Genomic DNA, 13,351 nt, shown 5'->3' with positions numbered 1-13,351 from the left:
TTCTCAAACTGGGGATAACCCATAAACATTTACAAACAATGGGCACGGCGCAAGCACAGGCGAGAAATTCCGCTCTTATTTTGGCAAGTTGCTCGTGAACAACCTAAAATGAAATTCCTGGTTCAACAATGCTCTGTTTTTGAGAAAACTATCGCTAAAGATCATGCCGTACAACTGTTTCAGAATTGAAGGGACTGATAGATAATTGGAAATTGAGCATTTACATCAGCACATTTGGGGTCTGCAAAGACATTTTTTTCTAGAAATCAGGGAAAGAAACTTTTTTTACTGCAGATTCTGTCACCATAAGATATCTGCTGTTAAACAAAACCATCACTGGTATAGTGACCAAGGCGTCTGGGTGTGGAGCGGAGAATTCCAAAATCTTCCGAAAGAAAGATGTAGTTACACGAAGATTCCATTCACTAGATGTTCTTGATACCGCAAGTACAGGGTTATTACAAATGATTGAAGCGATTTCACAGCTCTACAATAACTTTATTATTTGAGATATTTTCACAATGCTTTGCACACACATACAAAAACTCAAAAAGTTTTTTTAGGCCTTCACAAATGTTCGATATGTGCCCCTTTAGTGATTCGGCAGACATCAAGCCGATAATCAAGTTCCTCCCACACTTGGCGCAGCATGTCCCCATCATTGAGTTCGAAAGCATCGTTGATGCGAGCTCGCAGTTCTGGCACGTTTCTTGGTAGAGGAGGTTTAAACATTGAATCTTTCACATAACCCCACAGAAAGAAATCGCATGGGGTTAAGTTGGGAGAGCATGGAGGCCATGACATGAATTGCTGATCATGATCTCCACCACGGCCGATCCATCGGTTTTCCAATCTCCTGTTTAAGAAATGCCGAACATCATGATGGAAATGCGGTGGAGCACCATCCTGTTGAAAGATGAAGTCGGCGCTGTCGGTCTCCAGTTGTGGCTTGAGCCAATTTTCCAGCATGTCCAGATACACGTGTCCTGTAACGTTTTTTTCGCAGAAGAAAAAGGGGCCGTAAACTTTAAACCGTGAGATTGCACAAAACATGTTAACTTTTGGTGAACTGTGAATTTGCTGCACGAATGCGTGAGGATTCTCTACCGTCCAGATTCGCACATTGTGTCTGTTCACTTCACCATTAAGAAAAAATGTTGCTTCATCACTGAAAACAAGTTTCGCACTGAACGCATCCTCTTCCATGAGCTGTTGCAACCGCGCCGAAAATTCAAAGCGTTTGACTGTCATCGGATGTCAGGGCTTGTAGCAATTGTAAACGGTAAGGCTTCTGCTTTAGCCTTTTCCGTAAGATTTTCCAAACCATCGGCTGTGGTACGTTTAGCTCCCTGCTTGCTTTATTCTTCGACTTCCGCGGGCTACGCATGAAACTTGCCCGCACGCGTTCAACCGTTTCTTCGCTCACTGCAGGCCGACCCGTTGATTTCCCTTTACAGAGGCATCCAGAAGCTTTAAACTGTGCATACCATCGCTGAATGGAGTTAGCAGTTGGTGGATCTTTGTTGAACTTCGTCCTGAAGTGTCATTGCACTGTTATGACTGACTGATGTGAGTGCATTTCAAGCACGACATACGCTTTCTCGGCTCCTGTCGCCATTTTGTCTCACTGCGCTCTCGAGCGCTCTGGCGGCAGAAACCTGAAGTGCGGCTTCAGCCGAACAAAACTTTATGAGTTTTTCTACGTATCTGTAGTGTGTCGTGACCATATGTCAATGAATGGAGCTACAGTGAATTTATGAAATCGCTTCAATCATTTGTAATAGCCCTGTATATTTGCTTTGAATGTTTATATTGTAGGTAATTGAGGACATGGAACAGAGTGAGCGAAAGAGAGATCGTAAATCGACCAGGATTACATTTTTAATTCTTTACTGATCCATATTGTTTGGAAAATTTACGCGCCTCCCTTATTATTCCCTATTCGTTCACTTACCTTATTAACCCTCCTATACCTACCAATTTTGAAATGGAAAATGTACAACACTCCATACCTAGACCTCTTGATCACTACATCAGGAGCAGTTGCACTTAACTGTGCATACCTTGTGGGTACTTAAGCTGCAGTCAAGAAAGTTTCTTTCCTTGATTTCCAGGAAAATAGGTGTTTGTAGACTCATACGTATTAATTAAAAATGCTCAGTTTTCAAGTATCTATCGATCCTGTCAATTCTGAGTCGACTGCGCATCATGAACTTTTGGGGTAGTTTCTCAAAAACCAGGGGTTGTGCAGCAAAATATCTAACAGTATTTCATTTTATGATGTGCACCAGTGACCTGCTGAATAATGGTACCTGAATTGGTTGGCTGTCTCTGAGGACTCTCCTTTGTGAGTATACAAAACTTGTACAAAGTTTAATTTCTTGATCAAAAACTCTGGTTGCAAGAACACTTTGTATTATGTTCCTCAAACTCCCTCCCCTTACATATCTACAGCAACCACAAAACTCTTCTGAACAATTTCACAAATCAATTTTATCACTTTACTGTGTAAGTACTGAAGAAATACAGTATAACGAATCTGATGGAAATTTTTTGCTACTGTTTCTGTACTACATTTGTAATTTTGTTGATGACAAAGTAACAGCATTCCAATTTTTTCCTTTCACTCTCTGTAAAGTATGTAATGAAATTATGACTGTGGCTCACTGAACAGAAATTCTGAATATTTAAAAATGCTACCTTATGCCCACCCCCACCCAACCTTCTCTCTCTCTCTATTATTATTCAACAATAAAGACACTAAGTAAACTAGTGTGTGTATCTACAATTACTTTAAGCTACAACTACATCTGCCACAGCATTTAAAAAATAAAAATCTATTACCTGGGCTTGCTCTTCTTCCAATGCCTGCTTGATGTCATTAAGTTCTTTCTCTACAGATGTTTTCTAAGCAAAATTAAAATAAAAGCAAACATAATATGAATATAAAATACCATGCTTGGCCAAGTCAATATAATAACACATTACAAGAAATAAAAATACTGCAAAATTGTATATATGGTTTGCAAATTAGGAAACATTATGCATATTATTTACAGAAATCAAAGTGCAAACAAACAAAATGAATTCAAGCTGCCATTTGTGCAATTAAGTCTAACAGGCACAGTGCATTACATGTATCTGAAAAAACATAAATGTCTACAATAACAGCAATGGCCCAAATAATAGGTTCAATAAAGCTTTTTTTTTAGCTAAAATAATGTTGTAAACAAATCTCAAGAAGCGAAAATTCAAGTAGTCTTCTACTAAGGACGATGCATTACAGTTTCAAACCATTTGTCCAATATCATATTCATGCACTACAGCTCAATCAAATTTATAAATATTGTAATCGTTAAGTTGAAATATATTTCTCAAGAGATAAGGCATTGGGTACATAAGAACATTAGAAACTTGTGTGTTCAGTCTGTGTAAAATACAGAAGACTGTCACAAGAAAACTCTTTTGTTTTTGATCTGCCACAACAATTATCGAGTGAGTTTCAGGCACTCTACAGGTGTAATTTTTTAATTTTTTCAACTTTTTACAATAAAAATAAAGACATTTATAAAAAAATTAGAAGTAAAGGATTGAGTATGACCATAGATAAAATAAAATCCAACTAAATCTTCTGATCAGTATGTTTAATTAATCTTCATGGAGACCTGGTAATCAACTGTGATTAGATGTACAGGAAATGTTTCTACTTATGCTCCAAGAATGGATCAAGAACAATATTACGGTGCAACTTTTTTCACATAATTATGCATAAAATGCACATTCATAAGGAATGTGACTGCAGGAGAATTGGCCTGTAGTATTGGACTGATCTGTAGCATAGCCTGGCATGTAGATAACATGACAATGTAAGCAGCAAACATTTGATGACTTTTCAGTGGAGTCAGGACTTTTACCCATGCCACAATACCAAAGTAATTATAAAACATAAATCAATAAAAAAAATGCCATCATCAGCAAAGAAGACTGAGCAACAATACATAAAACAGATACATAAGTTGACCTTGGGAAAAGAAATCATGTATGAAATCACAAAATGAGGATGATCTAAGAATTAATGCCATTACAGGCGTCTTTGTGCTCACTATGACAAACTGAAATATCTCAATATTTTCAATTTATGTCATACACAGAAAAACTGTATGAATACAGCTTTTCATTTTTTATTCAAATATATGATGGATGAAAACTCCCTGACTGCTTTGTACGTTCATATGGAGTATAAGACTAGGGTGATATTTGTTACAAAACATTTTAGTGAATCCACAAACTGAAACATTACTGTTTCATGTACTTCCCTTCCCCAAACAGAACTTAATGCAATTGCAGGTTGTTTCAAGACTGGCTGGATCATAAACACTAACTAAAATCCTTTTTGACAACTGTCACCTTCAGATTTTATTTAAATGGGCATGATGGGCACATTCAAAGTTATGCTCATGGTGGGGCAACATAAAGAGTCAATTAACATCCAGCTCATGCTTTAAAATAACTGCTGTATTTGTGTACATCTAGATATTTTTTGAATTTGGTCTACATATTTTCTGTGTTTACCTTTCTTCTCCAAACTGTAGGTGTACTGGAGTAAATTTCAGAATATGTAGCTACACTGTTATTCTTTCATGTCAATCCACAACTGTCACAAAGCCTGCTTTTTAGATTCAATTCTTGGCTGTCCAAACTTGCCCGACTGCCACCAAACTCTCTATCCCACTAAGAAAAGTTTTCTTTGTAACCACAGTGAAATCCATCAGTTCTGCAGAAATGTTAACAGTTTTCCAGGAGTTCCTTCCATCCTGTCTTGCCTCCCCATAATTACTCCAATATTCACAGAATGCACTCTTTTTAACCCATCAAATTATGTACGGCCTACTATCTCACAAGTGATTATTTTAGTGTTCTTTTTCTAGCAGAATCGAACTCCTGTACATCTGTAATTAAACCATCATATTAAAAATGTATCAGCATAGCAGTACATCTGCCAGTCTGACACAAAAGGGATTACTGAACACATTTGATTCTTCTAAACGCTTGTACAACCATGAAAGTTGTTGTTTTTAGGGTCTTAGCTTCTGTTGCCAAGTTGTTGGAATGATTTGACATACAGCCTCATAATCCGGTATCATGTCTCTTGAGTCTGTACAACCCATCTCTGCGGTTTGAAGGCTCCTTAACAATGATTACAATTCCCTGAAAGGATAACTGGTGAAAAAAAAGGTTTCTTTTTTAAATTATTATTACTGATGTCCAGGACTCCGGTTCAGTAAAATATGTTTAAACTACCAAAAGTTGAGTAGAGTAATCTAGTTTTCACAAAAGTCATATCTCAAGTAGTTTGGAAGACAGCCAGATATTTTCTAGAGGGGGGGAGTGGGTGGGCGGGGGGCGGGGGGCGGGGGGGAGTTAAATGATGATACACAGAGAACTCCCTTAAGAATAAGTGCTGAACTTACAACATTGCGATTGCTGTTCCTATAATAGTAACAAAGTTTACAACCTGTCTGCTACTAATCAGATCAGCAATAGTGGACACAATATACTTTCCTCATCACTCTCATAAAATTTTCACTAGTTACTTTGGTTCAGTTATTTGGATGACGCTTAGAGGGCCGCAACATTTTCTTCGAATTTTCTTTACCTGTTTAAATACTTTTACTATCAATAAATTTGCACTTGCCTTTCTTCAAAAAGCATACTACCTTCCTGAACATGTATGTTGAGCAAAGTGACAGTCACTTCTGCAATATTACACAGAATTAACCTATCAACAACTATCTTAATTATTGCAGGTGCCATCCCTTCAACAACAGGCATTTTCTTCTCTGTATCGTTTAACTTCATGACAGAAAAAATTTGTTCTCATACGGGGTCTTTAACTGTGCAAAGAAGTTGATGAACGCTTTTGCTTCCTAAAACTACCAAGATGAACTTAGATGTAAGCAAATTTCTTTGGAAATCTTTAGTCAACCTAAAAAGTAAATGATCACTCATTCACATCTGAGAAGAACATTTACATTATTACAAAATATGGTCAACAGGTCTACTAGAGTCATTCTGCTAGGTTTTGCCTTTGTGGACACTTATGTCATGAACTCTGTTCTACATAATCTAATGAAACTACATGTTTATCCATATCATTTCCAAAACACTTATATAATCTTGAAGAGGAAAGCATATATAAATAAGACAGTGCATTTACAGTGTTGGCAGCTCTTCTGCTGTGTGGTGCTGTTGGCAGTTGGTTTTCGTTGGTCGTAGGCAATCAAGCAATAGTATATAGTAGCCAATGTGAATTGCTGAACTTAATTACTTGTTTCAGCAGAAAATGTGAATTGATTACTTTTGTTTTCTATATGGATAGTGGGAGACTGATGATTACTGATCTGGCTATTATGGATTATAAAGTTACTACTGGTTTTAGCATGTATGTCTTGTATTCTCTTGATTCTCAGAATATGACAATATTTCATGGGATATTGTTTTGTATTTCAATGTTATAGATTGGTTGCGAGTTGGTTAAGCCAATCAATGTGACTGAAGGAGAATTGGGCTGTAGTATTGGAATGATCTGTAGCATAGCCTGAGGTGTAGGTTACAAGGAAATGTTAGTGTGTGGTTGCGAGTTGGTGAAGCCAACGAATGTGGCTGAAGGAAAACTGGGTGAGATGGCTGACTGATTGCAGTGTATCACAAAGGTTGTTTCAAAAACTTTGTGGGGTATTTTCAAAATGACCCAATTTTCAAGGTTATGCTTACACAGGAACCTAAAGAGTATAGTTTAAATTTTACAGACTATTCTGTTTTATACAACATTCTGCACAATATAGTCCTTTATGTTTCCATGTAATTTGACACCCTCCTCCACACCATGACGACATCTATCAAACACTATTTTCTCATTGGTTCTGCTATCTAGTCTGATCATCCGACTCTTAACTAACTCACTGTGTTCACTTCCCATCATTCCCGCGCAAATACATACCAATGCAAACTGCAACACAAAAGCTGCATACACCATAAGTGGGCTTTAATAAGTGTGCCCTCAATTGCCTGGCAATTTTTGTTCAGCTTCCTAAATTAGTATTACAATCATTCAACTTATTAGTGTTAACTTTTCATTACATTATTTGCTTCTACTTCTGTACTTGTGTTTTTCAGACCTTGCCTTCCTCTTTATACGTTTATGCGTGCTTTCATTCTATCTGTGTTTCTCTGCAATAGTGAAATTGCAATGAATCAGAATGGCCAGGCAACACTTATCTTCCGGATGCATCATTCCAAAAACTTCCAACATGATTGTGGTGGCGGTGGAGGGCGGGCGGCGAAGTGCGTGGGGGTGGGGTGGAAGAACAACCTTGTTTTTGGAGCGGTTGGTTCCTTTCCTAGAAAGGAAAGAGGGACAAGACTGGGGAAGCTTACAAAGGAGGGTCAAGTCACTCAGACACCTCTCATCTTAGAGTCTGAGTGATTCACTCTTCCTTTCTAACTGACCCCACCCCCCCCTCTCCCACCACTCACCACAAACTATACCTCACAAGAATAGGATCTGACAGTTCCAAAAGGTAGAATCTTTTTTTTACTTGTATGTGTCTGCTAACATTATGCATAATTTCACCACAAATATCTTTCTCTCACCCCCCCCCCCCCCTCCCCAGATTTGAGCCTCACTTGACATTATTTCTGTCTTGTGATCCTCTTTAAAAGTTCAGAGCAACATTTCAGTCTGTATGCCCACTGTCTACTTGTACTTCCACTCTTATTTACGTCTTCACATGACTGATGGAAGTGCCGAAAATTTCCAGAAAACTGCAGCTACAGCAACTGATTCTGTTTTGGGATTTGATCATTCTTAACTGAATGCTCATGTTACTGTCCACAGAATTTTCTTTCTAGTATTAGATATAAGAGTGCAACTCTTATGTAAATAGTGCACTTTTTATACAGGTACAGATTAAAACCAAAGAAGCATCGGAATCATTAGGTTTTTTAAATTAAAATTATAAAGAGAAAACAAAACATTTTTTCCTCATCTGTCACAAACAAAACAATCCAAATCATAAAAGCATTTCAAGAAGCACCATATTACAAGCTGAGCATGCATTCTGAAAAACAGTGCAGACTACAAATAAAAAATATGTTTTACCTGGCTCTTTAAATCATTAAGCCTCTTTTGTGCTTCACCTTTCTGGTTTTCCAACTGTTTTAATGTGGCAGCTAAAGTATCCAGCTCACTCTGTAACAAGGAGAAAATTATAAGATACTGTAACTATTTTACACACATCTGCAAAAATTTTTAAGCTTCATTTAAAGAATCCACAAGAGTTGAAATTTTTCAGACATTCAAGAATTTTGATGTGGCTTACTACTTCTCCTGCTTCTTTATTTGTCAGGTTCTGTGGGACCATGCAAGCCAAATGAGACCATAAATAGTTTATAGAATGCCAATTACAAAATTTTTAAACAAAGACTTGAACTATTAATAAAAAACACTAAACAGAGAGCATACAAACAAATGACTATCACAGAGAAAAGTTCTCAACTACTGCGAAGAAGTCTTCTGCAGAGTAGAATGAGTGCACTAGGAGGGAAACTTCCAACTTAGATTTGAATAGTTTGCGTTCATCACTCAGTAGTTTTTGTTCTGCTGGAAGTCTATTGAAAATGAAACATGCTTAATGCTGCACGCCTTTCTGTACAATGCTCGAGGAAGTGTTATCCAAGTACACACATTTTTTCAGGCCAGTCAATTCGATGCAGATTAATTCAGTACATGCCTTGACACAATTTATGAGCACTTTTCTAGATGCGTTGAATATATGCATCTTGGTTTCCAGACACTATGCTGTTTGTGGCACTGATTTGCCTAATTTAATGTCAGGCTAGGACACTTGAGCAGCAATTAGAAACTCAAACTATCACATATTATCTTCATCACGGATGCAAAGCTTATTGAATCAGCATCAGCTGATGTCATAACAAGAATAACCAGCTAATTCAGAGCCAAGTCAAGGTCTATGGGAAACAGCACAGTGGCCTGTTGATGTGCACAGCAGAGAAGGACAATGTTCCACCAACAGCATCAAGACCACTGGTACCTATACCAGCATTGTCAGAATCTACATTTCTGGCATTTGACAATTTGTAAGGAACTTGGAACACACATCTCCAATGGTTTCCGAAGCTAGTAACATCCCAGGTACTCTTCTTCTGTCTGTTTTATTACTGTCTTCTAGTCACATCTAATGAGTTGGCTCACTAATTTCAACTACTAGTAGAACTTAGGAGGTTGTCTTTCTATGTCTTACATAATTCACTGCCTACACATTTCAAGATACAAACACAAGTATCAGCTGCTCTAACCAGTGTCATGGTGTAGTGGAACACCACATATATTTATTTATTTAAAAAAAAAATGTTTTTGTATTCTGATTAACATTTCTAGCATCACATGATGAATTAAAGTACGATGTTTTTTGCGCAATGAACACTGACATTCGGAAGAAAAATAAATTATTTCTAGAGAACTAAAGATAATGATATTGAACCTTCTCTATTTTATCTGTGTTGGTCAATGAAAAAGACCAGAGGCATTGTATCACGTTACACACTCTCGTCTTCGATTCTTGTATGGGTGATAGACGCCATTGTACGCTGGATATAATTGTGTGCAAGTTCTGTAAAACTATTCAGAATATAAATAATACTTCCAAGTAATAATATTTACTTTTTGTAAAGCTCGCACCTCTCATATTAGTGAATCAATATTTTGTGTAATATTTGTTGTTTTATTGTGTGCTCCTGAGGGGACCACCATTTCTCTTGCAGCATAGGTCGGCCATTACGCCAGCAAAACAATTATTCTTAATAAATCATTCATTAACGTAAATGTAAATGCAGAAGAGTTCTCCGTTTTTCTGATTCAATATTCTAAAGACAGTTAAATTAAATTAAAGCTTCAATCGTTAATATTTTTGTTGTATTGAGTTCAGTAAATTTTCGATTGGCTGCTTAATGGCAGATGACGAGAATCTCCTTAGCTTTGCCTTGCTAATGAAAAATAATCAAAGCAATTTATTACTTTTCACGAAAACAGAAATATCTCAAGTATTAATTGTCATTTTAAAATTACTACACAATTAAAACACTTGCCATCAGGATCGAAGAACTAATTTTTATTACAACATTCTGAGTAATATATGCAGAATTTTATTAATAATTGCAGCCACTTACGCAAACTTAACTGTAGAAGGCGGTAAGTCGCACCGTAGAAAATCCAAGGTCTACGTAAATACTTGTGGTGGTACTGAGTTTGTTTAACAGTCTCATACTAGGTAAAATCAGAGAGCCCAATGCTAATGATGAGTATTTCTCTTTAAATCAAGTACCACAACAGAAATAGGAAATTACAGTTTTACATAATATGGGGGTTGGAACTTAAATATTGTCAACTATTTATTTGCAACTGATACAAAAGAGTTACATGTTTGCACCTGTTACTGTCTTTCAAAGTAGTCACCAGCATTGTGTAGAACCCGTTGCCAGTGACGTGTAAGGCATAGTACACAGTTAGCAGAGCCTGTCCTGTTGATGGCGCGAATGGAGCGGTCTACTGCCTGTCGAATCTCTGGAACAATTCTGAAGCGAATGCCATGAAGTGGTTCCTTCATCTTCGGAATCAAATCAAAGTCACAAGGATTTAAGTATGGGGAGTATGGTGGGTGGTACAGTACTTCCCAGTCCCATCAACCGAACAGAGCACCCACAGCTTGCGCTGTATGCAGCCATGCATTGTCGTGCAAAATGACAGATGGGTTGCGCAGAAAGTGTCGCGACTTCTTTCGCAAAGCTGGTCATAGGTGATGATCCAAAAATGAACAGTAATGCGACTTAAGTCCTTGTGACTTTGATTTGATTCCAAAGATTAAGGAACCTCTTCGTGGCATTCTCTTTAGAACTGTTCCAGAGATTCAACAGGCAGTAGACCGCTCCATTCGCACCATCAACAGAACAGGCTCTGCTAACGGTATACTACGCCTTCCACATCGCTGGCAACGGGTTCTACACAATGCTGATGACTACTTTGAAGGACAGTAACAGGTGCAAACATGTAACTCTTTTGTATCGGTTATGAATAAATAGTTGCCACTATTTAAGCTCCAACCCTTGTATTATCACCCACCAAATAAAACTATTATTTTTTTATATACCACCACAACTGGGGCCCAGAACTTAGGGGCCCAAATTTATGTACTAATTTACCTATATAATTATTGAGTACATAATACCAACGTAATTATTGAGTACATAATACCAACCTGAAGTATATCTGACTTTCAAAGAAATTTTTTTCAAAGTATATTTATGAAATATAATTTTATGTATGTAATAATGAGTATGGTGCATAAGTTAATTATGTAAATGTAACATTGTTTCATGTAACATACCACCATTCATTGCACCTGAGAGAGAGTCAAATCTGATAGACAAGACTGTTGCAGTGGAGAGTTTGGGTCTGCAGCTTTATGACAGTATAGCAGGTGTCTCAACCGAGATAAACAGCAGCATTCAAAAACCAATTACAAAAGGTAAGGGTGCAAGTGCTTGTGCCTCTGGGCTGGCAACCAAGAGAAGGAAAGGTATCTGGGGGCCATGCAATGTGCTGACTGTGTTGTCTAAAATTAATTACAGTGTTATGCTTAAAGTGAATATAGTAGTATTGTCACAACTATTTTTCGAAAGATTCATTTCCTACAACTTCATTCACTGTGTTTAACGTAGCTTATGGATTTTGAGTCAAATAGGTCACACCATCTGATGTGTGGCAATTAGGTAAAGTAAAGTTTGATTACATGGGAGACTCATACGTGTGTAGTAAAGTTTAAATAATCATTTATGCAGTGTTAAGTTTATTATCAGTACACTGCAGGAGTGTTGCTAAAGGTGTACTGTGAAAAGTCATTTACTGGTGTAGGACACACATTTATCTAGACGTGGACTATACAGAGTTTCTTTAGGATATGTTCAATATTTTTCTGTGTGTTTTGGGTAATTTAAGCGTTTCTTGGGTGTGCTATTTTTGTGCATCATATTTTCTGTGTCTCTGCTGAGACAGTGAAATTGATTCTGAGTAACGATAGTTAAGACACACAAGGATAAGTGAGTAGAGAATAAGAATATGCCCGGATTTGAAGCAGCTGATGATGTACAAGAGTTTGCATTAAACGAACAAGGCAAATCGTCAACCTCTCGAATTCCCGAAGTGGAAAATGAGTGACACTGCATAGATATTGTATCTTTCGATTCTAGTGAACACACTCAAATGAGTAGAAAAATTCACACGGCTGATAGTGTAGAGAAATGTAATGCAACAACATTGACAGCTGATGTGTTGCCAACATCACCACCTTTACTATACTTTCTTGCAGTGCTTTTAAACTTGGGAGACGAACACCGTGATGAAAAGGAGAGATTATAGCACAATGAACTTGAAGATAGGGAAAGACTGGAACGGATTGCTCGCGAAAAAAAGAGTGCAAGTGCGAGATGCTCAATTTTTAACAAAGTTCAATGAGCTTCTCGACCAACACGACAAGACAATTGTTTCGTATCTGTCACAAGAAATCGATGTTGTCAAAGCTCAAGTTGCAGAACTTTTAGTACAGGACAGAGACATCCTGCGACAACTTTCAAATTTAGATGATAAAGTAGACCAGCCTGACAAGGCACATAACGTCTTGGAGAGCCAAGTGAAAATCATCAGCAAAACTGTTGTTGATATTACACAAGGTTTGGAACAATGAACTGATGAGCATGTGTCAGAAGTTGTGGGTCGACTTGATGTTGGCGTACAATTACAGTAGTGCGTGGCGGAGCCACTGCATGTGACCCACAGACCACCAAGAAAAGAGCAGTATGGAAATGTACCAATTAGTATTCCCGGCATGGAGAAATCAGCTTGTGAGAATATGCAGCCACTATCTCCATGCATTATTGCTGTGACAGATGCAGGTGTGCTACCAATTATAGCACAAGTTAAGCACGAGGAGTCCTTGATTAGGCACCGCCAATTCCAAACTTTCAATGACGAAAAGTAAAGTCTTCACCCAGTGATTTTTGTAAAAAGTTTCAGAAATGTGTTGCCCTTATCTTGGACTGAACAACTGAAGATACACTTTGTAATATCCTTTATAACTGGTGATGCAGCTCTGTAGGCAATGGAAATTACCGATCAGTGTCCAATGTTTTTAGATTTTGAAAGTAAATTCCTGGCAATATTTTGGTCTCTGTCATTATAAGAAAGACTACAAAACAGGTTTATAGCCCCGAGCCTTTC

General features: G+C 37.5%; 1 protein-coding gene across 7 annotated transcripts in view; it reads right to left on the bottom strand.

Moving 5' to 3' along the window:
- LOC126251343 (epidermal growth factor receptor substrate 15-like 1) overlaps positions 1-13,351 on the bottom strand; it is a 209,443-nt gene that overhangs the window by 117,778 nt on the left and 78,314 nt on the right. For 6 of the 7 annotated variants that reach the window (XR_007545722.1, XR_007545723.1, XM_049951711.1 and 3 more), the window contains exons 10-11: positions 8,162-8,251; positions 2,845-2,907 (exon numbers count right to left, since the gene is read on the bottom strand). Coding sequence is in view for 5 of the 7 variants with exons in the window: in XM_049951711.1 (XP_049807668.1) it covers positions 2,845-2,907; positions 8,162-8,251 (153 nt within the window). In the remaining 2 variants the exon portion in view is untranslated. The remainder of the gene's footprint in view (positions 1-2,844; positions 2,908-8,161; positions 8,252-13,351) is intronic. The other variant, XM_049951710.1, reaches the window with a different exon arrangement.

This window comes from Schistocerca nitens, chromosome 4, assembly GCF_023898315.1.
Source record: "Schistocerca nitens isolate TAMUIC-IGC-003100 chromosome 4, iqSchNite1.1, whole genome shotgun sequence".
Lineage (NCBI taxonomy): Eukaryota > Metazoa > Arthropoda > Insecta > Orthoptera > Acrididae > Schistocerca > Schistocerca nitens.
Note: the sequence above shows the minus strand (reverse complement) of the source record. Positions and strands in the feature narration are given on the sequence as shown.